General features: G+C 31.3%; 1 protein-coding gene across 2 annotated transcripts in view; it reads left to right on the top strand.

The window, feature by feature from the left end:
* Positions 1–21,115, top strand: part of LOC121116046 (rabankyrin-5) — an 88,918-nt gene extending 67,803 nt beyond the window's left edge. For both annotated transcript variants that reach the window (XM_040710243.2, XM_071887951.1), the window contains exons 6-15: positions 10,604–10,769; positions 16,402–16,576; positions 16,636–16,822; positions 17,591–18,138; positions 18,202–18,372; positions 18,431–18,701; positions 18,762–19,155; positions 19,215–19,559; positions 19,611–19,848; positions 20,530–21,115. In XM_040710243.2, coding sequence (XP_040566177.1) covers positions 10,604–10,769; positions 16,402–16,576; positions 16,636–16,822; positions 17,591–18,138; positions 18,202–18,372; positions 18,431–18,701; positions 18,762–19,155; positions 19,215–19,559; positions 19,611–19,848; positions 20,530–20,668 — 2,634 coding nt within the window. In that variant the 3' untranslated portion in view covers positions 20,669–21,115. The remainder of the gene's footprint in view (positions 1–10,603; positions 10,770–16,401; positions 16,577–16,635; positions 16,823–17,590; positions 18,139–18,201; positions 18,373–18,430; positions 18,702–18,761; positions 19,156–19,214; positions 19,560–19,610; positions 19,849–20,529) is intronic.
* Positions 21,116–22,805: the final 1,690 nt, after the last annotated feature.

The raw sequence follows: 22,805 nt of genomic DNA, 5'->3' as shown, positions 1-22,805 counted from the left end.
TATGTAAATGAAATGTCGCATTCCTTTCTCAAAACAGTGATGACTGTTATGTATTTATTTATTATAGGGGAGGCCGGGGAGAGTTGCAACACATGGGAGGGTAGCAACAGGCTCTTTGTCTCAAGCACTATTTATGAAGGTTCTATGTAGTGATGTCCATTAATCGGAATCGGAGAATCGGGTGTTTTTTCTGGAGTCGGGAAAATAACGTTAAATTGTCGATTCCGATTCGTATTTGTTACCGTTATTTAAATATTTATTACCTTTTGTACTTATGAAAAAAAAAAATATATATATATAGATTCCCCCCCAAAAAAAAAAAAAAAAAAGAATTAAGGAAATTTTGCTTTTTTAATGGAAAATTTAATATTATTTGATTGATTTTTTTTTAAATTTAATATTAGAAATTTAATTTTCAATTATTTTTCCAAAAAATTTCATTTTCTTTGAATAAACATGTATTTTTCTAAAAAAATAAAATTTGAAATTTTTTACAAAAAAATTCCAAAAACCAAGGCAAAAGGAAATATATATATAAAGGTTAATAGAAATACAAGGTTAGACCATAATGTAATCGGGTATACTAGAATTTTCAATCTGATGTATTGTACCGACTGGTTGGCAAGACAGGCAGATTTTGACAAAACACGCAACCACTTATAGACTATGACGTCACTATTCGTATAATTTTCAATTTGATATATAGTACCCTCTGCTGTGGAAGGAAAATAGACCAAACACACAACCACTCATTTAATATGACGTCAATATTAAAAGCGTGGTGGAAGTCAATCATATGTCGTGCATGCGTTATGGTATAACCTTTTATTTCTATTAACCTTGATATTTATAATACTGAGGACGACCCTTATTGTAAAATTGTATTTTTTAACTATTATTTAAAATATTAAAGAATTGGAATCAGAAATGTTTACTAGAATCGCATCGGAGTCAGCATCGGATTTTTTTTTATAAATCGTCTCATCACTTGTTCACAACTAACATATTTAAGTGAAATTTTAGGTTTTGAAAAGCTAGATCCGAAAAGGACAGTTGTAATATTTTACTACGGATTGCATTCAAATACAATTATTGGAAAAACTACAAAGTTTACTTCATTTGTAAATAGTCAAAAAAAAACAGCAGACATTTGTAGGTATTGAGTCCAATTTTGGCTGGTCTACGACAAAAAAAAACTATTAGTAATTGATGTGGAGGGACTTAAGGTATAAATGAATAAATACCCTTGTCATCAGGTGCTTATTATATGATATTTGAAGGAGAAAATGAAATACTTCCATAAACAGGAGAACCTTGTGCATTTAAAATATGTAGGTTTCATCACTTGGAGAAGGGGAGGCTTAGCCCAGGAATTATTAAAACCGTTATATATTTTTTTTTTAAATTGGTGGCTCAGGGGAGCCTGCAGCATTATTTTTATTTATTTTTTCATAAAATTTTTTGAATAAAAAATTCAAAAAAATTAAATTTCTTACAAAAAAATATCAAATATAATATTTTTTTCGAAAAAAATTTAAGAATCTATAAGTATTCACAAAAAAATTAAAAAGTATAATATTTGAATTTTCAAATATTAAATTTTTGGAAAAATATTTCAAAAATCAAAAAAAAAAAAAAAAAAAAAAAATAAGAAAACTAATTTTTTTCGAAACTAATTCCAAAAATTCATAGCTATTTACGAAAAATTAATTTCTTCAAAAGAAATTTCAAATATTATATTTTTTCATCCTGACCCTATAATTTCAAGAAAAAAGGAAACATTTCTTTATTTAGGGAGAAGGGGCTAAAGTCCATTCCTGATCACTCCCTACCTACGCCCCTTGGGCTAGTGGCGCCTCTGCTTTTTTTATATTTTCAAAGATAAGTGGGAATTCTCCCTTCGAAGATATATATTTTCTCCACCCCTCGTTATCTTTATTTTATCACACAGCCTTTCATTCGAAAAATGGCCTAAAATCAGATTGTAGTTTGCTACTTCTTCCCAACTATTGAACTATTGTTCAATGATTGTATGGAATTGTTTACAGCTTAACAATTGCTTATTCGAATTCAATCAATTACTAATTAGAACACTAATTAGCAACAAAATACTTATACTCTGTAAGCACGTCGATCTATTTAAGAATGAAAAAAGAGAACATGCACAAACCATTTTTCCATTTATATTCTGTAAACTGGGGGTTCCTCTACAAAAGTCCCACCCCAACTAATAAAGTGCATCAACATTTCCCGGTCTCCCCTATGTAGTTATATATTGTAATAATGGGCGTAGTATCTACGTGCAACCCAATCGGTCATTCTTCCTCCTTTTTTTTATTAAATTATAACTGGGGAAACAACCACATAGATAGTTGGTAAGGACTTTAGGCAGACCTTTTGTTCTTCAAGCTCTCTCTCTCCCTCGTGCTAAACTGCCTGAACATTTAATAGAAAGTGCGTCCTTGAGCTGGCATTTAGTGTCTACATATTGTATTAAATATAAATATATATATATATATTATTGAAGTGAATGACATGGTGTTGTAATGTTGTACATATATATTGTATAAATACATATATTGGTGTTGGGTTTGATCTTTCAGTTCTAGACCGGTTTGAGACCTATATAATTTTTCTTAAATGACCGAATGTTGGGCAAGCTTGCAATTAAAAATAATACGAACGACAAATATATTCGGAATAATTAAATTGAAGAATAATTATACAGGAAATTTGGTCAGCATTAAACACAAATTAGATTATTTAAAATTAAAATGTTTTATGGATTGTAGGGAAATGCTATTTACATACAGGAGTGTGGAGGTCAATGACACTTTGTAAAGGCAGCATTATCAACTTCAATAGTGAACGTTCTAAAAAAGTTTGGTCCTACATAAAAATCGATCTCATTCTAAATTTGGTTTAGATTCTATTATTTATATTAATTGTTGATGAGGTCATGAGAAATTACTCTCTTACTCTATTTCAAGTAAAATTTGCATAAACCTATGATGAGCTTCACAAAGTTTAGAGCATTGTCCACAATATGGTCCTGGCCCAAATTTATAAATAGACAAAGTGTTAATCCACCTGAGGACTGCATCTATTTTCACCCTCAAACTAGGAACAGTCCAACCATATAACACGTCTTTTGAAGAAACTGTAATATTCTTTTAATAGTGTCTGACCGTAAGAAGTATATTTTGTAAGAACCATAAAACGATCTAAAAGTAAGCCCTCAGAAAGAGGCATCTGGTAACTTCAGTTTCATTTGTAGCCGTTCACTTTTACACCCAAAAGATATCAAAAATTGTTATTTCATCGTATAACTATATACGAAATCAACTCTAAATAAAACTAGCTCTCGTAAAGCTGAAACAGGAGAAAAGTCCGAAATCTGTTGTTAAGTAATCAATTTTTTGCAGCAATAGAATTATTAATCAATAATTGTCGGTAATTGTTCACAACTCATTGTAATTCAACCAATCAACGTTCAGAACACTAATTTGGAGAAAAGAAGCAGGAATATCAACAGCTGACAAAGAGTACAACGATTATTTTTGTGTTAAGGAGGTGGAAAATCATGTCCAACCCCCTCTATATTCGTTTAGAAAAATCCCTTAAGACCCATAAGGAAATAAATCGATCTCGGACTGAGTCGCAACACTAGTATCAATATAGAATCATGTATTTTACTAACATGTATGAAAATATTTTTGGAAGTGTAAAACAGTTTGTGTAGAGAGGAGATTTTTTAATGTTTATTTAATGTGATTACAAAGTAATTTGGAGTCTCTTAAGCTGAGGAATTGCTTCCAATAATTTATCTCCCTCTATGTAATCCCCTCATTAACAGTGTAGATGAACTATTAAATAATACCTGTTTCTGATTCACATCATTTATTAGATAGGTATATGTTACTTATATATAAATATCATTGCGTACAGCTTCTGACTTATATGTATTATCTATATGTATATTACAAATAGAACATTAACATTTAAATAGTATATGATTGTAATTAAAGTTTTTTTAAATATTATAAACAAGAATGGTGTAACGTGAAAAATATAAAAATAAATAAATTCGTCAACTTTCACCGTTTAAATATAAGCGCGAATGATGATGACGTCATAGTACACAACCAACCAATTTAACATACACACACTTATCCTCTATCACTATTATTAAGAATATCCCCTTTTGAATGAGTTTACTAAGTCTGTAATGAATTAGTTATTGATTTGCCTCATTTTCTCTTGAGCCAGAGAGGGATTTACCACTCCAATGTTCTTGAGCAGTGATTTCCGTCAAGCTACTTTGCCTACGAATAAGCTGCTTTCGTCTTTGACTTGTGGATTTACTATTGTTATTACTATTATTATTATTGTGACTATTGGTAACGCTGTTGGAACTCTTGGCGTTATTGTTCTTCTCCATCTCATATGACGGCTTTTTAACAATGGCTGGATGTCTAAAGGTGCCACCGTTTTCCCCTCGTATGGGTTCGTCTCGAAGTCGACGGATGTTCATGCAGGAAATGGCGGGATGTATGGAGAGTAGGATCTGAAGGGATTCGTCATCCCCTCCTAATGAGAGGCTCTCTGCGGATGATAGACGTTTTAATGTAGAGGAACAGGATTTAGGAACACCACTTGACTTCTCTCTAGTCATATTATTAATTTAAAATCATTTGCTCAACTAAAACCAATCAAGAGCTACAAGGAGCACAAAATTATCATCGTCATCTGCAATTCTTCTCTTCATTTAAAATATATTTTTTTTTTTGCTTCCCCGCTTCTTTCTCTCATATTTCTTTTTTTTAAATCTTTTTCTTTCTTCCACTTGAAATATACGGATTCTCGAGAGGCTCTTCTTTTCTACCTAGGCAGTAGACGCAGAGTTGGGAAAGTTTAACTAACTTAACTTAGATAAGTTAATAAACTGATAAGTTTAAACCCACTTTTTAATTATTGAAACAGAATTATTGTAACTATTTAACTTTTTAAGCTTAATTATCTTAACATTAATTTAACTTGATTATGTTAATGAGTTAATTTAACTTTGTTATTCTATGTTTCAATACTAAATACTAAAGAACTATCTGGACGTAACTGTTAGTTGCCCGATAATTTAGTCAAACTCTGCCTTGACACTATTTGATTAATTAAACATTGCAACTGGGTCATTTTCTACGTACTGTAGAAAATGGCCTTCTTATTTTATATCCGATTTCTTTTTAAATTTTGCATATATTTTAACAGAAGATAAAAAAATCTTTCATGTTAGTTCCTTTGATCTCCATTTTAAAAGTTAGAGGGTTCTAAAGTTTCTGCATCAAGGTCGGCATACATGTTTTTAAACTGTCATTTCTCTCATGTTTTTTTATGATATTATTTTACTTGAAACGCATTTTGATAGGTTGATACTTTTTGTATGATAAATAATTTTACCTAATAAAATGCCTCCTTGACCTTAAATTTAAAGGTCAACTCTTTGACCTTTAAATTTTCAAACATGGAATACTTCAGTTTTGTTCAAATTCTGATATGTTAGTCAATTATATATCAGAAATAAGCGTGCAAAGTTTGAAATGTGCAATCGGTCTTAATCATATGTTATTAAATCAAGTGTGATTATAGGTTGAAATATTACTTATTTTTATACCTATACTGTATGAAATATTTGACAATTTTAAGGAGGGGTATAGAAATAAGGGAGGAGTATGCCGCCTCAATTTGGAATGTAAGTTCATATAAAATATAATTGGTTCCATGGAACTCCTACAGAACAAGTACTCAGTATTACTGAGGGGGATTCAAAACGGCAAAAGGAATAATTTGAATATCTCATTTTTAGAATAACTTTTATTTTTGAAATTAAATATGATATTGCCGTAAAGAATATACATTTATTTATATATTATACGGAATGATAAATATTTTATTCATTTAATTTTTCTCATTCGTTCCTTATGAGTTCTTCAAAAGGAAGTTTTGCGCGTAATATGTGTGATTGGGCCATTTATTTTCTAATCACATATCATCTGACCTTTTCGGCCAAATGAGTAAAAATAAATACAGTTATCAACTTCTACTTTTTCGTGCTTCAAAACAGAAGTTGTCGGGAATTTCAATTTGTATTTTTTTTTCTTTATCGTTCAATTGGAAGTGTATAAAATCCCAGAGATATAGAGTGAAAGAATAATTTGTATTATTCTTTAACTTAACTAATAATTAGCTTTAACTTAATTAATTAAGTTGTCCATCACTGAGTAGCGGAATAAATAGTACAATCATAATTGTTTGGAATTGATTTTCCTATTCGTTTTATTATTTCTTAAAAATGATATAGGCACATTAATTATCAGGAGAGTTTACAGGGGGCGGGCTTGAGGGACTGTAGCCCCCCAATATTCAAATTTCTAAAAAAAATAATTCCTCAATTTTTTTCCCGAAAAGTTTAAATATTTGTACATTTTTAAACAAAATTCCAAAAACCAAGCCCTAACAAAAAATATAATCCTCCCAATGCCCCTAATTATAATCAACAATATTTACAATCGTATAATATTGACCTTGAAAGCTCTAAAATTTGCTTATTCTCTTTTATTTTATTATTTTTTCTTCATATAGTTTCTTAGAAATTGAATGAATTTAAAGGAGTTTTTCCTCTTTTTCTTAGAGTCTCTCTTCTCTCTCATTCGACTAAAGTTTGCTCACACTTAATGAAATTTTATTTTTATTGCCTTTGATGTGAGTTTGTTGATGTTAAGTAAGTCAATATTATTTTTGATCGATGAGTTGAAAGCCTCTTGTAGTTAATAAAACAAGATTTGTGATGATTTATGTGCTTGTAGACCTTACCTACATACGTCTATACATATATAAATATATAAGTTTTTGGGATTTTTCGGAAAAAAAATCTAAAAAAATTAATATATAAAATTTGATACTTAAAAATTAATATATAAAATTTGATACTTAAAAATTAATATATAAAAAAATTTGATACTTAAAAATTAATATATAAAATTTGATACTTAAAAATTAATATATAAAATTTGATACTTAAAAATTTCAAAAACCCATGGCTATTGTCAAGAAATTAATACTTTTGGGGAAAAAAATCAAAAAGCCTGAGTTGTTCACAAAATGTCTCAAAAAAGCTGTTCACAAAAAAATTAATAATTTTGAAAATAATTTCAAATATTAAATTTTATAGTAAGAAGAAAATATTCCTTAATTTTGGCTGGGGAGCTATTTTTTTTTTTTTTTTTTTTTGCATCACAGCTAAGAAAATTAATAAATAATTAAATAGTAGTAATAAATAAGAATCAAAATCGCAAGTTACACATTATTTTCTCGATTCCGATTTTCAATTAATCGTCCCATTACTACTTAAAAACTAAGAGCTCTCCTTGTAACATCTCATCGCTAAGAGATACATTCATATAATTGCAATCATTATTAATGACACAGCATATATGTATGTATAACTTCTTGTGCGGAGTTGTTAACACGTCATTATCTTTATATTTTTTTGCAGACGGCCGGCGTTACCACCTCACAAACATAAAAAAATACACTGTATTTCGTTGTCAACTGTGGATTTACCTCTTTTTCCTCGTATCAGTGTTATAAAAGTTGAATTTGAACTGTTTTTTTCTATGCTGTGAACAATTCCCAATAAGTAATTATTGAATGAGTATATCATAGCAAGGGAAAGGTTGCGATATGCATTAAAGGTATCAATGTATGCTAACTTGACACTTGATTTGTATGATAAAGTAGTTTGTGGAAGCTAAAAATTGTGAAAAAAATTAGCTTCATTTTAAAGTAATATAACACATAAATTTACAGTCACCGTTGTAATTTTTTATTTGTCATAAATTATTGATTAGTTGTCCACAAACTTTTTTTTTTTTGGTTAATCTTCATGTATAAGAGAAGAAAATAAACAGAAGCAAGAAATTTCTTCATTGGTTGAAGTCTGACATGCCTCACAAAAGTTTCTATAGTTTTTTTGCTGTTGAGGCTCTATTCAACCACTCAAAATGATTGGCTTTTGGGAAAAAGAAGGATCTTATTATCCCAGTATGATCTATTAGATACACAAACTAGAGTCAATGATAGTTTAGGGTCCCATAGCTGGTTTTGAGAAAGTACTCATTATCTTTGTACCTTTGGGTTCAAAACTATCAGCATTTAGCACTTTCTTTGAGAAAAGTCTCCAGCCTTAAGCTCCCCCTTCAGTTAAGAGACTTAGAACTTAACTGAAGATGGTGCTCACACTTTATCATCCAATGTGATGCAAAAGGGGTATTGAACTCATTTCATTAGCTTTTGTAGCAACAACTTTAGGCTTTTATCCAGTCTACATTTGAATCCAATGGATTTTGAAATGAGATCCATTTTGTGAGAGGCAGTCTACAACAAGCCCCCTCCTAATATTGTTGTACTGAAAGCCTCCCTAATTGGGGAATGGGGCTACATTCCAAAGGATGTGACCCATACTTACAGTGACGTCTTGCCTCATTGATTCAAGGCTGTAATTTCTGAAAAAGGCGACTATTTTGAATTTTTTAATGATCAATTGATATGATATTCAGTAGCCTTTATGAAAATTTTTAGGTTAATAATTATAGAAATAAAAACGTTATGTGAAATTATTCATTTTATAGTATTCAAGGTCCACCCTGTATATGATGAATAAAACGTAATTGGTCTGATCTTAATATAAAAGGAGTGATAAAGGATCTGAGAAGAAAATATTCATATAATTTTGAAATAAAATTTCCGGACTTAAATATTGAGTTAATGTTAGTATTATTTGTTGAAGTTGAGTGATTAAAAGTCGAACCGATCAAAAAAATAAATAATAATAATAACATTCTGTGTGGAATTGAAAAAATAGTATATATATATAAACAGTATATACAAGTCTGGAATAAATTCGTAGGAATTCAATATATGAAATGAATTAAAAGGACAAAATGTCTTTCCTGTCATAAATAAATTATTTATTTGTCCAATGAGTATGAAGATAATCGTATAATTTTTCTAAATTTTAATTATTTCGTCAATAAAGCAATTTAAACTTCCTGCATCACTAAATTTGCCCAAGACTTACAATGACTTTCAGATTTTCCAATAAAAGTCTACTCAAATTCAGGGAAAAATTTTAATAACTTTTTCGTATAATAGCCTATGAGTGTCCAGATGCACAATATGCATATATTAGCAGGATAATTTTTTTTTAATTCGTAGAAATCAATTGTTTGTACATGCATAATAAATGTTTTTAATGTACCTTAAGACTAGTCCCTACAATTATCCGTCCTTAAATGCTTCCAAAAATGTCGATAGATGATTGAATTAAACCAAAGAAAAGATAGCAGTTAAGTGTGATTTTTTTTTTTTTTTTCAATTTGGTTTTAAGAAATTTTTTTAAGGTCGATCTGGACCAATATTTATTTGTGGGACGAATTTTAAAAAACAAAATTTAAATCATAGATCGAAATTTGTCCTTTTTTATATATAAAAAAGTAGGTCGCAGATTGAATTTTTTTTTTTCACTTTTAGGGCTGTGTACAAAGTATGTACGCAGGTATGAGATTGATTTTTGAAATTGTAGATACTGTCATTGTTGTATAACACCCTCTAATTTATTTCCAAGAAAAATATGACTTGAGACCAAATCAAGTCTGGCTTCTTTTGTTTACTTATATTTTACATTTTCTAGACCGATCTTGGGCCGAATCAGTTAAAATACTAACGATCTCAGACGGGTCTAGGATATTCAGACTGAACCCCCAGATTAGTTAGAATTCACTGTCAGAGATCTTGATGTTATTTGACATTTGAACAATTAATGACATTAAAAGAGATGAAAAGTGTGCCATGAGGACCTCTTCCAATGGAACAAGATCCCTGAACATCAAGTTTAAAGTATGACACAAGGATATACAGATCAAAAGATGGGAATTTACAGGAAGAGTGGGTGCATGTAGATCCATATATTTGAATGCTTATGAGGAAATGGTCCATCCAAATCACCAATAAATCAAAACGACCATACGACATGTTTTCATTATGGGCTGAAAAGTACAGGAATTCCCACATAGATGGCGCTATTTTTATTTATATTCACCTCAGTCTTAGTTAGTACCAAGTTTCAAACGACAGCTGTCATAATGTCATGACAATCTGTTCTTTAGTTTGTGTGTTTTGGGGTGAAGTTTGACGTGACTTTGGTTATTTCCGTAACAATGAATCAACAACATTTATTTTGCTTTCCCTTTACTCTGATTCTTGATGGGAAAAAATGCTAGTCAAGCTAAGGAATGGCTTAATATATCTTATGGAGACTCCGCTTCATCAAACGAATAAAAATAAAATAATAATAATATTAAAAATGCCAATTATGTTCAAAAAACAAAGAAACGTGTTTTCTTTTATAAGAGCAGGACTTTTCAGTCCATGGATTATATTAATATTAATACACTTATTTGAGGTTTCATTGGTATAACATGTAATTTATGAAATGTTTTTAGTAAAATTCAATGTAAAGAGGATGACTTTGATTATATTTCATTTTCAGAGTGCTGAGGGCGTTAACGCATTGGATGACAATGGGGAGTTACCATTGGATTTAGCTCTCAGGTCCGGTCAAAAGTCTCTGGCTCAATCCCTTGTAGAACATGGTGCAAATGTCAATCAACTCAACCAAGACGGAGTACCTCTTCTTAATTTAGCAATTTCCAGAGGTACATATATTTATTTTTATTTTTTCAATTATACATATTTATAACTTGGACTAAGACCAAAAGGGGGTTTCAGTCACTTTCCTCAAAAATGTCATGATTTTTATATCACATTAGGATTGTGTCAAAAAAATTAGGTGGTATTTGGATTTTAATATAAGTCTTATATATATTGGTACAATTTTTCGTAACATAATCACGAAAGTTCAAGTCATACTATCTATTATTGTTTTATGCTTGCTTTTACGTATGGAAAAAAAATAAAAAATATATGCATTCCATTATTTTTACTATGTTGAACTCTGTTGATCAACGAATTTGCTAAACTTTGAACAATAATTAATATTTTGAAGAAGTATCTGATGAGTTGCAAAAAAATAAGACATTTTATCGAAAATTTTGGGCCGATGTTTAAATCTAAACTTTTTAAATATAGTAATAGAATAACTAGAGATGTGGAAAAAGAATCATTCCCAGCTATTGTAAAGCTAAAAACAAATGTATGTTGGTAGTCTGCCAAATATGTTTTTTTTGTTCATTATTCTTACTTATTTTGTATTTTGAAGGTTATATATGTTAGCAGAAAATAAGGCTCTCTGTTAGCAAATTAGCATTGCTTCTTAGAGTCGTAATAACTTTTAAGACATTATATCAAACTTTGTTTATGAAAACCGTGATTTCAGGAATTTGCATATATTTAAATTCATGTTATTCGAAAGGCTATGTTGCAATTTAAAGTTGTCGAAAAAGAGGGATTCCCCGTGTATAATGAAATTCCTCTTTTACTAATGTCAAAAACAAATTTAACCATCAAAATCTCAAGCTCAAGAGGCGAAAGGCAGTGTCATAAAAAAACAACTTGGGTATGGTGGTTGTCTCCAATAAAATATATTTTTAGAGATTGCTGCAAAATATACGCTCGAAAAAATCCTGAATTTTCACACCTCTAAATATATTGCAGTGTTACCAACTCACAAGATTTTGAAAAGATTGGCACTCGTTCGTAATTACTCTTTTTCGACAAATCTACATTTATAATTTACATATTATTCTTTTTTTAAAGCTGACATCAATCTTTATATTTATGATAGAGGGTATTAAAAGGTTTTGACATAAGTAATAGAGTTCTAAAAATCCTTTAAAATTGAAAAAAATATCAAAAAGTAGACATTTTCTACAACGTTCTTGTTGCCGCCCCATGTTCTAATAAGTTAGATTAAGTAATTAAAGTAACAACTGCTTCTTCATTCTGTCTCTTTTTTAGTTTAAGACTGGAAAGTTTATAAACTGACATAATATCTCTCAGAGTTACTAAATATGTATGACATATTACATTACATGAAGTGGTTTTTCACTCACATCTGGAATGGTTCTTTTCCTCTTCTCTAATTATAGTTATACATGTACGATTAATCTTTTTTATTAAATAAATATTCCTTGTAAAAATTTGTAACATACGAAGGTTTCCGATCTAACAAAAACTTTTTTTCTAAAGTTTTATTTTTCAAAATAGTATCTTTGTAAGTCTACACACTTATTTCAGCAATCTTTATAACCCGTCCAAATTCTACTAAATAGTTGTTAACGAAACACTTTTTGTTTTGGGCTCATTTACTCCAAGTTGGATTTACTTGAACGCGTCAAAATTTAACACAACAAGCCTTTATATGTCTGCTATTGTTTGAATATATTTAAAGGCTAAACTTTCAAATATATATATATTTATTTAATGACAGTTGGATACTTAATTTTGTTGATGTTCACAAAAACACTCAATCATCTCAGTCATAAAAACTGCACCTTCAAAAAGGCTGAAAATTTGGGTAGTAACTGTCAATGCTACATAGATGTAACAAGCCTTTATTTACGAGTACTGCCATCTTTACGTTGATGTCGGAAACAATTCAGACCCTCTCGTAGCTATGAATAGAGTTGTATAAAATATTTCCCTGCGGTATGTTTAAAAAAAAAGCCAAAAATGAAATGGTGGTCTCTTACAATTTTTATAAAATATTTCTGAGGAGGGCAGCTGAGCTTTCATGACTTCTATTAGATAAGTTACGATCCGCTGAGAGAGAAGGGAATAAACACAAGTCCCACTCCTTATTTATTGAGGACATAAGCAGAGAATACGATGATAACAACCCTCGATTCAACTCTACATACTACAAGGACTTAAATGTATAATTTCCAACAAATCATCAGAGTTATTTTCAGTCTTTCATGAGCAAACACACACCCCTGGATACAGTTGATAGATACTGAGGTGGTAGCTAGAAAAAAATCATACTCGTGTTTAGGATTATTTTTTAATGAACTTCTAGGTATGAATGACTTGATTTTGAAGAATACAATTGTTGTTGTTTCAAATAAATAATAAGCCTACGATAAAGTACATACAAAATATTAAGACATGTTGTTCAATACATATGCCAGGGGTGTCAACATGGGGGAGGGGGCGGCTGGAGCCCACCCACAATTGAATAATTTTTGTTTTTTATTAGAAAATTAATTACATTTTTCAAATTTTTTTTTAAAAATTAATTTTCTGGGAATTGCTATGGATTTTTGAAATTTTTTCAAAAAAAATTTCAATATTTAAAATATGTATTTTTTTTTTTTTTCAATTTTTTTGCAAAAATTAAAATATTTTAAAAATTTTCCATTTTCTAATTTTTCTTCAGAACTAAACTTTTCTGAAAAAAAAAAATATAATTTTGCGGACACTTCTAGTCAATTATTACTGAATAATAATTCCATAGTAGGTAAGAATTCGCTAACTCCGAATTGATTTTGAGCCTATTTTTTTTTTTCGTTGAAAAGTAGTTTTATACTGTAAATGTAAAACTACTTATGATTTAAGGCAGCTGACTCTACGTAAAAATAAAAAAGGGTACAACAAAAATCAATTTATATAAATTGAAAACCTAATTTCATACACACTCATTAATTATTATGTAAATAAAATCATCAATTGTATAATTAACAGTGTGCAATACCAAAAATACAGCTAGTATCCATATGTTTTTTTCTAATTTTTCCGTGCCCTTTGACAGTCGAGGTAGCTTGTGGATTAAAAATCTCAATGTGTAATAGAAGGGGGGATAAAATTATATTCAATTTTAGCTCAACTTTTCGAGGGCTAGAACATCTTTTAAGCACTAGATTATGTCCAAAATTGATGGTGGCTTTTTCAAAAAATCATGAAACAACCTAAACAAGTAATTTCTTTTTTTTTTGAAAAACTTTATTTACTTCCCAACAACCTTTAAGCTTAATATATTTTTTATGTGTTTTGGCATCCCTTCATACAGATTATTCAAAGTATCTGGAGAAATTTTTTCCGAAGCTTTTGTCTGTTTTTTTTTTTTTTCAATTCATCCTCTGAAGTTGCTGGTGCATTTTAATTGAGTTCCCTCTGCACCAAGGCTCACAAATTTTAAGGGCAGACAATTCAGGACTGTTGGCAGGCCATGTGCCTTTGCCCCAGAAAGAATCCAAGTTGTCTGAACATCACTTTTTTTCCTTTTTGGAGTGGTGAGCATGGGGACCATCCTTCCGGAAAATGGCTCTTGATGTGTCAGACATCAAGTTCTTCTTCAAAGGAGGTACAGTTTCTTTAGTACAAGACAAAGCTGACATCAGAGACTTGCTGAGGATTTCCTTTAATTAGTACTTGGCCGTCACAGTTTGGTTTTGTGGAATCAGGCGAAGATCTGACACTACCTCATGGCTTTTAACGGCCAAACCCTAATTTTTCAGAGGAAATTTTACAGTTAGAGGGGGTTCCACATCTCCCTTATCTCTTGCCCAAACCCGATCTGTTTGGGGTTTTGCGGGATGAAATTGACTTTCATCACTGAAGAGGATACATTTCCAGTTATCTGCAGTCCAGTGTTTCCGCTCACGACAGAATTGAAGCTGGGTCTTCCTTTGGTTTTCTGAATGTTTGGGGTGCAGACGAGGTTTGTATGGCAAATAATTCAAAGAGTGCCTCAGGTAATTGTGGACAGATGACTTGGATATTAGATAGCCTTTTGAAGTCAATCTTGCCGCAAGTTTCCTTGTGGATTGCCTCTTTTTGGTCAAAGATTTTGAAATCACCAGTTTGTGAACTTTGTTAATTTTTTTCTTCCTTCCTCGACCCTTCTGATTTCCATGGGTTTGCCCATCCTTCCTTTTCTTACACCAATTCTCAATGGTCCTGATAGGAATCCGCAACCTATGAGCAACGTCTCTCTGGCTTGATGCACCCTCTATCATGCCAACAGCCTTGGCCCTGGTCTCCAAACAGTGCTCTCTCACCATTTCAGATATTGCATTTCAACTAACATCCTGTGGTATTTTCTGAGCCCTTTTTTACTGATGTATGATGCAATCATCGAAAATTAAGCATCAGAAAAATTTATTATTCCCTAATGATTGTATCAGCCAAATTTCATTTTATTCAGACCAAAATTATATATTTTTTTAAACTATAAAACAGATATTTTTAATACCACCATCAATTTTTGGACATACTGTATATAAAAAAATAATTTCTAATTTCTGGCAAGTACTTTCCTTCGATTAGCAACCTCCACTAAGTTTGATGCGAAAAATTAGTGCTTAAATCAAGAAATTAATTGGCACTTTACATAGGAGTAATTTCTATTACTTTAGCCACAGACAATAAGATTTAGGAATGAACTCTGATACTTATTTGATTCAATTTGGAAGTGAGTACAGTGTTTTTGATCGTTTGAGTATTGAGTTCGGCTACATTTTTTTTTTTTTTTCAAAATGAAAAATAAGGATTATATGCGTATTTATCACTTTGGAAAGGAACCTTTTGAAATAACTTTAAAATTGAGACTTCTGGAAAAAAAACTGGGTATATTTGAAATTTTTTGGAATTTAAATGGATATGCATTTTTAAAATTAATTTATAGATTTTTTCAAAAAATTCCAAAAACCATGTAGGGTGGCCGGAAATAAACTTATAAAAGTCCAGGAATGGCTTTGAAACCATAACTGTATTATTTAATAGACTTTAGAATTGAAGATTGTTAAATTTAGAGTTCAATAATCAACTATTTGAGGTATTCAAAGTATTCTCCCTCAGCTGCCATGATAATTTGGAGACGTCTCTGAAATGAGGAGCAAGCTGAGTCAATCGAATTGAGGGAATCAATGCTCTTTTGGTTAGTGCTATTGGACCCATATTTCATGATGCTCTACCCCTAAAAGTCCAGAGGGCTAAGGTCGGAAGATGAAGAAGAACCAAGCCTTTCTTCACCTCATAAATTTTCCAATTTGTTCTTGTAAATTTATTTTTAGGATGTCTTAAGGAAACTTGCCCAGAAGAAAGAAAAATAATATTTCTCTATTTGTTAAATTTACCCAAACTGAAAAGAAGAGTAGCCAAATACCATTTAAGTTTATTTCAAGGCATCCTGTAGAATATATAACTTTGTTTCAAAAAGGGGTTTTGATTGATATAAATGAACCGATCTCTCAGTAATATATATTTATTCTCAATAGTCGATGTATCGCCTAAAAAATGTATGTCAGTTCACCTCCAACTCACACCCACCTATGTGTACATGATTAAAATGGGAAGGAAAAAAAAAATATTATATTTCAAATATTTTAGGTGATATATTTTCGTCGGAGTTCTTAATCGATAATGGAGCCTTTTCAAAATTGACAAGTTCATCTGACGGTAATCATCCTCTTCATTTAGTAGCTAAAGATCCCCAAATGATTTCCATTGCCTCCAAATTAATTGCCAAGGGTGCAGATATTAACTGTATTAACCATTCCTCAATGTGAGTAGAAATCGTTTTTAATTAGATAGTTAATATATTACTTAAATGTACAAACCCAGGACTCCTCTTCATCTATGTCTCGAATCCAAAAATAAGGATTTTTTCGATTATCTCACTTCATTAAATGATTTAAAGTTTGAAGAAAAGAACATTAATGGGCTTCCTCCTCTTTGGTTTGCACTTCAGGATGAAGATAATTTCAGTTTTGCGGAAGGGCTTTGTTCTAAAGGCATCTCTTTAAATACGGTAATTAAAATTAATGTTATAATGCACGACAGGTAATTTTATATCGAACACTTTTGCCTCGAGGGGTTTTGTCGCATGGTATATTTGCCGCCTTTTATATTTCCATTTAATTGGTTTCAACTTTACTGTTGTATCTCGATCCGATTAATTATATAGTTTGGAGAAGAATAAATAAGGAAAGTATTGGTGAAATAGTTGATAAATAATAAGAAAAATGAATAGGGAAGAGTTATAATACTATCTGGAGGAGCACAAGCTTCAAACACTTAACCTGTTGTTGTAAAAAAAAAACCCTCAATTTTCATGGTAAGTTCTTGCTAGTCGATTCAAATAAACTTTGTACAATTATAAAACTATAATATTTGTAGGAGTTGTAATTTTAAGTCAACATCACGTCATATTTTAAGCAACTCTTCCATCTTGGGATAGTATTTGAAATCCCAAAAAATGACGGATGGGTTAAATGTATTCAATTCATAGAAGAAGAAAGCTGGCTATAAAATTCATTAATCAATGCTGGATAATTTATTAATCAATTATGCTGTTATTATGTTCGTCTTCTCCTAACTATATAATTAATCTAATCGAGATATAACACCGAGATAAGTTTGAACTGATAATATAAAACTATAAAGAGGTGGTAAATATGTCATACGGCAAAATCTGATCGAGGCAAAATTACCGGCCGCGAAAATGTTAGTGCCAAAATGACGTAGAACCGTTTTTATGATTGTGGTATCATTCATTAGTTATAATGTTATTATCTAGGTATGCAACTCAAATGGAGATTCCCTTTTGCATTTACTAGCAAATGCAGACCTAGAAAAGTCCTGCATGTTCCTCATCAACTCCTCGGGATGTCAAACCAACTTGGCCAATATCCACGGGAACACCGTTCTTCATTTAGCAGCTGAAAATGGACTTTTAGAACTAGCAGAGGCCCTACTAGAGGGACCGAATGCCTCCAAAGAAATAATTGAGTCCCAAAACGTACCTGATCGACAAACTCCCCTTCATTTAGCCATTTCTAAATCTCATAAAACCGTAGTGAATGCTATTTTAGCATTCTGCTCCACAAATTGTAAAGAGAAGAATGAGGCCACAAATTTCAATTTGAAAAACTCTTTCGGGCAAACTCCTCTATCGTTGGCTCTCTCTAAAAATTTACATGAAGTGGCAATGAGACTGATTGAAAGTGGTGCAAATGTTAACATATGTGACTCAACGGGTCTTACACTCTTACATTTAGCCATCATGGATGGTAATGAGTCTGGTTCTATTTTCCTAATGAATCATGGAGCTGATATTGACATGAGGTACAAGTCAAAATATTCAATTATATTTTGGTGGGATTTATTTTATGCCTTTCTTTTTTTCAGGACATCGAATGGAGAAACGCCTCTTGAATTGGCTATCGCGAATAGATTACCAATAGTGCTAGAGACCCTTTGTAGAAAAGGTGCTAATCTATCATCATCAACATCAACGGGAGATCCACCCCTATGGATGGCTCTTCAAGCTAGTTTAGATTTGGCTCATGTTCTTCTGAGGTAATTATCTTAAATTGAAGTAGGAATCATTTTTATGTACATATTATGTTAATATTAGATATGGAGTAGACACAGACTCTTGGAGTGTTGGGCCTGGAGGCTGTTATCAAACATTACTTCATAGAGCCATCGATGAAAATATGGACGAAGCTGCGAAATTTTTAATCCGCTCAGGCTGTGATCTGTTAAGTCCAAGGAAACTTGGTCCGAATGGTCAAGGGGGAGAAGAGGCAAGGGACATGTCTTCACCCCTCAATTTATGCTGTCGGTGGGGACAAGCTGGTATTGTTGAAGTACTTTTAGAGCATGAAGCGCCCATTAATTCCCGGGTAAGTTTAAGATAAATTGACTTATTATATATATTATAAGTTTAAGTATCTTATTTTCAGGATGCAGAGGGCAAAACTCCTATTCATGTTGCCATTGAAGAGGGCGACACCAGCATTATAAATATTCTATTGGATCACCAACCCAATTTGACTCTTAGAGATAATTCAGGTGTAACTCCCTTTGCGTCAGCAATTACTTTTAAAAACAATAAAGCAGCTCAAAAAATATTAGATATAGAGCCAACAGCTGCGGAAATATATGACTCTCGTGGTCGGAATTTCCTTCATACTGCAATTCTTCGAAAAGATCTGGAAAGTGTTTTGTTTCTTATATCAATTAAAGCTAACATTCATTCCATCACTCAAGACTCAAATCGGCTTAGCCCCTTGTTATTGGCCGTACAACTCGGAAATGACATGATCGTTAGGAACCTTTTGTTAGCAGGAGCTTCTGGTAAAAATTCCATGTATCTATATTCCCATTTTCTATAATCCTTTTTGTTTCTTTTTAAGTGAGTGATGTTAGCGGTTGTGGACAAACTGCACTTCATATAGCATCAGAGCATAATTTCCCTTTGATAGTAGGCATATTGCTATCAAATGGTATTGACTTCACGATAGTGGACAATCGAGGGAACAATGCGCTACATATAGCAGTAAAGGAGGGTCATTCTGAAGTCGTTCGCACACTATTGCTCGAATCTCAAATTGATGCAGAGGCATTAAATAACAAAGGGCGGAATCCTCTTCATATCCTTGCTAATTTCGGAGGAGATTCATCTTCTAAGATATTTGATATATTTTTGAAATATATGCACGACTATCCCATCGATAAACCGGATGCAGAAGGAAACACTCGTAAGTTTTTGCATAGAGGTGTTTTGATTTATATTATATATTTGTTTCTAGCATTACTTCTGGCATACATGAAAGGAAATGGCAATTTATGCCGGTCTCTTGTGAAGAATGGAGCCATTTTGGGATCCATTAACCACGATGGAGTATCCTTATTTAATTATAAAGTAGCGACCAAACAATTACTCTTTAAACTTTTGGATTGTTTAGACAATGAACCTAAATGGGGAGAGGGCGACGTTTGTCAAGAATGTTCAGAAAAGTTTGGCCTCACAAAACGAAAACATCATTGGTAAGCCATATTGACTCACCTAGAACTTGAAGTACTTTTTGGTTGAGGTAACAATAAAGCAGTATCGAACTAATGTTATTAAAAAGAAGAAAGTCCCAATAATTTTTTTCATCATATATACAAACAGCCCTATTTCATTCAATTAGACTTTAATTCAAATTTCTTGGAGGAGATAATGTTAACTATCAGGGGCGTCTGCAGGATTATATATATTTTTTGTGTGTGTGTTGGGGGGTGGGGGTGTTTTTTGAAGGAAAAAAATACAAATATTAAATTTTTTTGGAAAAAAAAGTTCAAAAATTAAATTTCAAATATTAAATATTTCCAACTAAAGTTTCAAATCTTTAATTTTCCAGTAAAAAGCAAAAATTCATTTTTTTGGGGGGGGGATACAGCCCATCCAGCCTACCCCCTGTGGACGCCCCTGACTAAAGTTAAGAAATAATATTTGATATATGATACCCCAATATGGTATTTATCAATTTATAATTTGATTGATGAATTTTGCTGTTGTGACGCCTCTAAAGGAGTAATCATTATTATTTATTGATAGAAATAGACTATTATTACTCGTCGAAGAATACTCTTGTATTCTAGCCTCAATTTTGAGAAAAATCCTTCAAACTTACTCTATTAAAAATTTGCTCCATATAATTTATTATAATTGTTTACTCTTTTCAGCCGCCATTGTGGACGTCTCCTTTGTTCGAAATGCTCTGACAAACACATGCCAATACTCAAATACAATTTACCCAAACCCGTCCGTGTCTGTGATGTTTGTGCTGATATCCTTACTATAGGACCTGTATTCACAACATGATTATTTACAATGTCTTCTTTAATACTGTTTTTCTTTAAACTAGGAATAACGTATTTTATTTAAACCTACATATATTTTCATATGAAAAAACAAACATGATTTTTTCTAACCTAGATAATAAAAGTATATTATGAATGTTATTATTCAAATTTTTCAATAATGTTAATTTATTAAGTCGAATGATTTAGGTCACAAAAACATTGATCTGATACTTATTAATCATATTCGTTATAGTTATATATTTATACGATTTTGCCTTCATTAATTTTATAATTTTATCTACTTATATTCAGTTCGTAAATACATTATTACCTTTAAAATAACTGTTGCAACTTTTATAAATTACATGATCTGTAGGTACATATTCTATGAAAATGAAATGCAAATTTATTTCAATTTATTGATAAGTATAATAATCTGTTAGTGAAATACATACAATTAAAGCAATTTATATTTGTTTATCTTATTTGTTCTTCTTCAGAATCTACCTCAGATATTCAGGGTAGGGTAGCACAACGTGGACTGTTAATTAATGTTTATTTTCTCCTTACTATGAAAAGGTTTAGTAATTAATTTTTGATATTCTGTTTCTGCCGTTCTTTTTACAGAACTAAACTATACTAATCTTTTTGTCATTTCTTCATTATGGGCGAGCAACAAGCAAAAAGGCAGTGCATCTGAGATATCCTAGATGCTAGAGTTGATGTAATGAAGATTATGGACATTATTAAGTGTTCTAGATACCTGGTTTGTAAGTTGGCCAAGCTAAAAAAAATGGAGACGACCTCTCCAGGATGTCCGGAAGTGGATGGCATAATTTAAAAAGGAATAAGAAGTTTTTGTTAATTCTAGGGAAGTTTATAAAGAAGGATCACGCTAAATCAATGAATGGCCTAGACAACGACTTTTCTCTGATTCCTATGACAATCAGGAGGGCTATAAATCACAACTTGGGATTAGTTTCTTTCAGAAGGACCCCACGTTATCTTCTGACAGAGGGCATGAATCCAGGAGTCTCAAGATATGAAAGAAAATCATCACATGGATCAAGTCAAATGGATCAATTATGAAAAAAATTTGGACAAGAAGATTTTTGCAGTTGATTAATTACACACCAAATATCCGGCCCCAACAATGGTCTCTTTTTCAAGGCTGGACGTAAAGTCTGCCAGGAGACCTACTATAAAGTGCTTAGGTACACCATCTTGTCATGGCTGAAGACCAACTACCTGGAGGATAACTACGTGTTGACTCAGGACGGTCCCTCTCTCACACGTCCGCCAAGTGCCAAAAGTTCTGCGTAGATAACATGGCTCAATTCTGGTCCAAAGAGATATGGCCCTTTCCTAGCCAGATTTGAACCAACTGGAATTTTTTATATGGGGCACTTTCGAAAGGGAAACCAACAACCAAAAGTCCTCCATTGTGGCTGCATGAGACAATTTGTCAAAGGAGTTTGTCATCAACTCCTATATAGTCTTTAGGCAACGTGTAATCTGTAAAGGCTGTGATTGATAATGAAGTTGGCCATATTAAAATGAAAAAAAGTTTAGCAAAAGCCTTGTCTACATGTTTTGTTAACACTATTTTTTTTCCTATTATAGAAAAATATAAAATTATTGATGTAATTTCTCGAATCCACGTTTTTACTAAGAAATATTAACATACATATAATATAACCAAATGAATACTTTGTTGACTTAAAAGGTTTCTATTGAAAAACATTATTCATCTAAAGTTCCGAATTCTTTTCCTTTCATTTAAATTCATTATATCGGTCGATAGTATTTTTTTATTTACATAAGGACTGTCATGGTTATTAAAATACCTTTATTTGATCATTTACATGATCTATAAATCATAAGTATTTATCGTAATTTTTTGAATAAACTCAGTTTCAGTTTTTTCCCGAATGTTTGACATTTTAAGAAAAACAAGTTAATTATTAAAAAAATTCGTGATTTGAAATATTTACAATTTATTGATTAAGTCAATATGAAAATCATAAAAATTTTAGGGGCTACCCTAAATATCCTTCATAAATACTTCTAATCTATTAATCAAACTATCAAGTGGATATTTTGCTCAATTGTACGTAATAGATTTTACCTCATTAATACGAATAGACTGAGTTATA

Source organism: Lepeophtheirus salmonis, chromosome 4 (assembly GCF_016086655.4).
Source record: "Lepeophtheirus salmonis chromosome 4, UVic_Lsal_1.4, whole genome shotgun sequence".
Lineage (NCBI taxonomy): Eukaryota > Metazoa > Arthropoda > Copepoda > Siphonostomatoida > Caligidae > Lepeophtheirus > Lepeophtheirus salmonis.
Note: the sequence above shows the minus strand (reverse complement) of the source record. Positions and strands in the feature narration are given on the sequence as shown.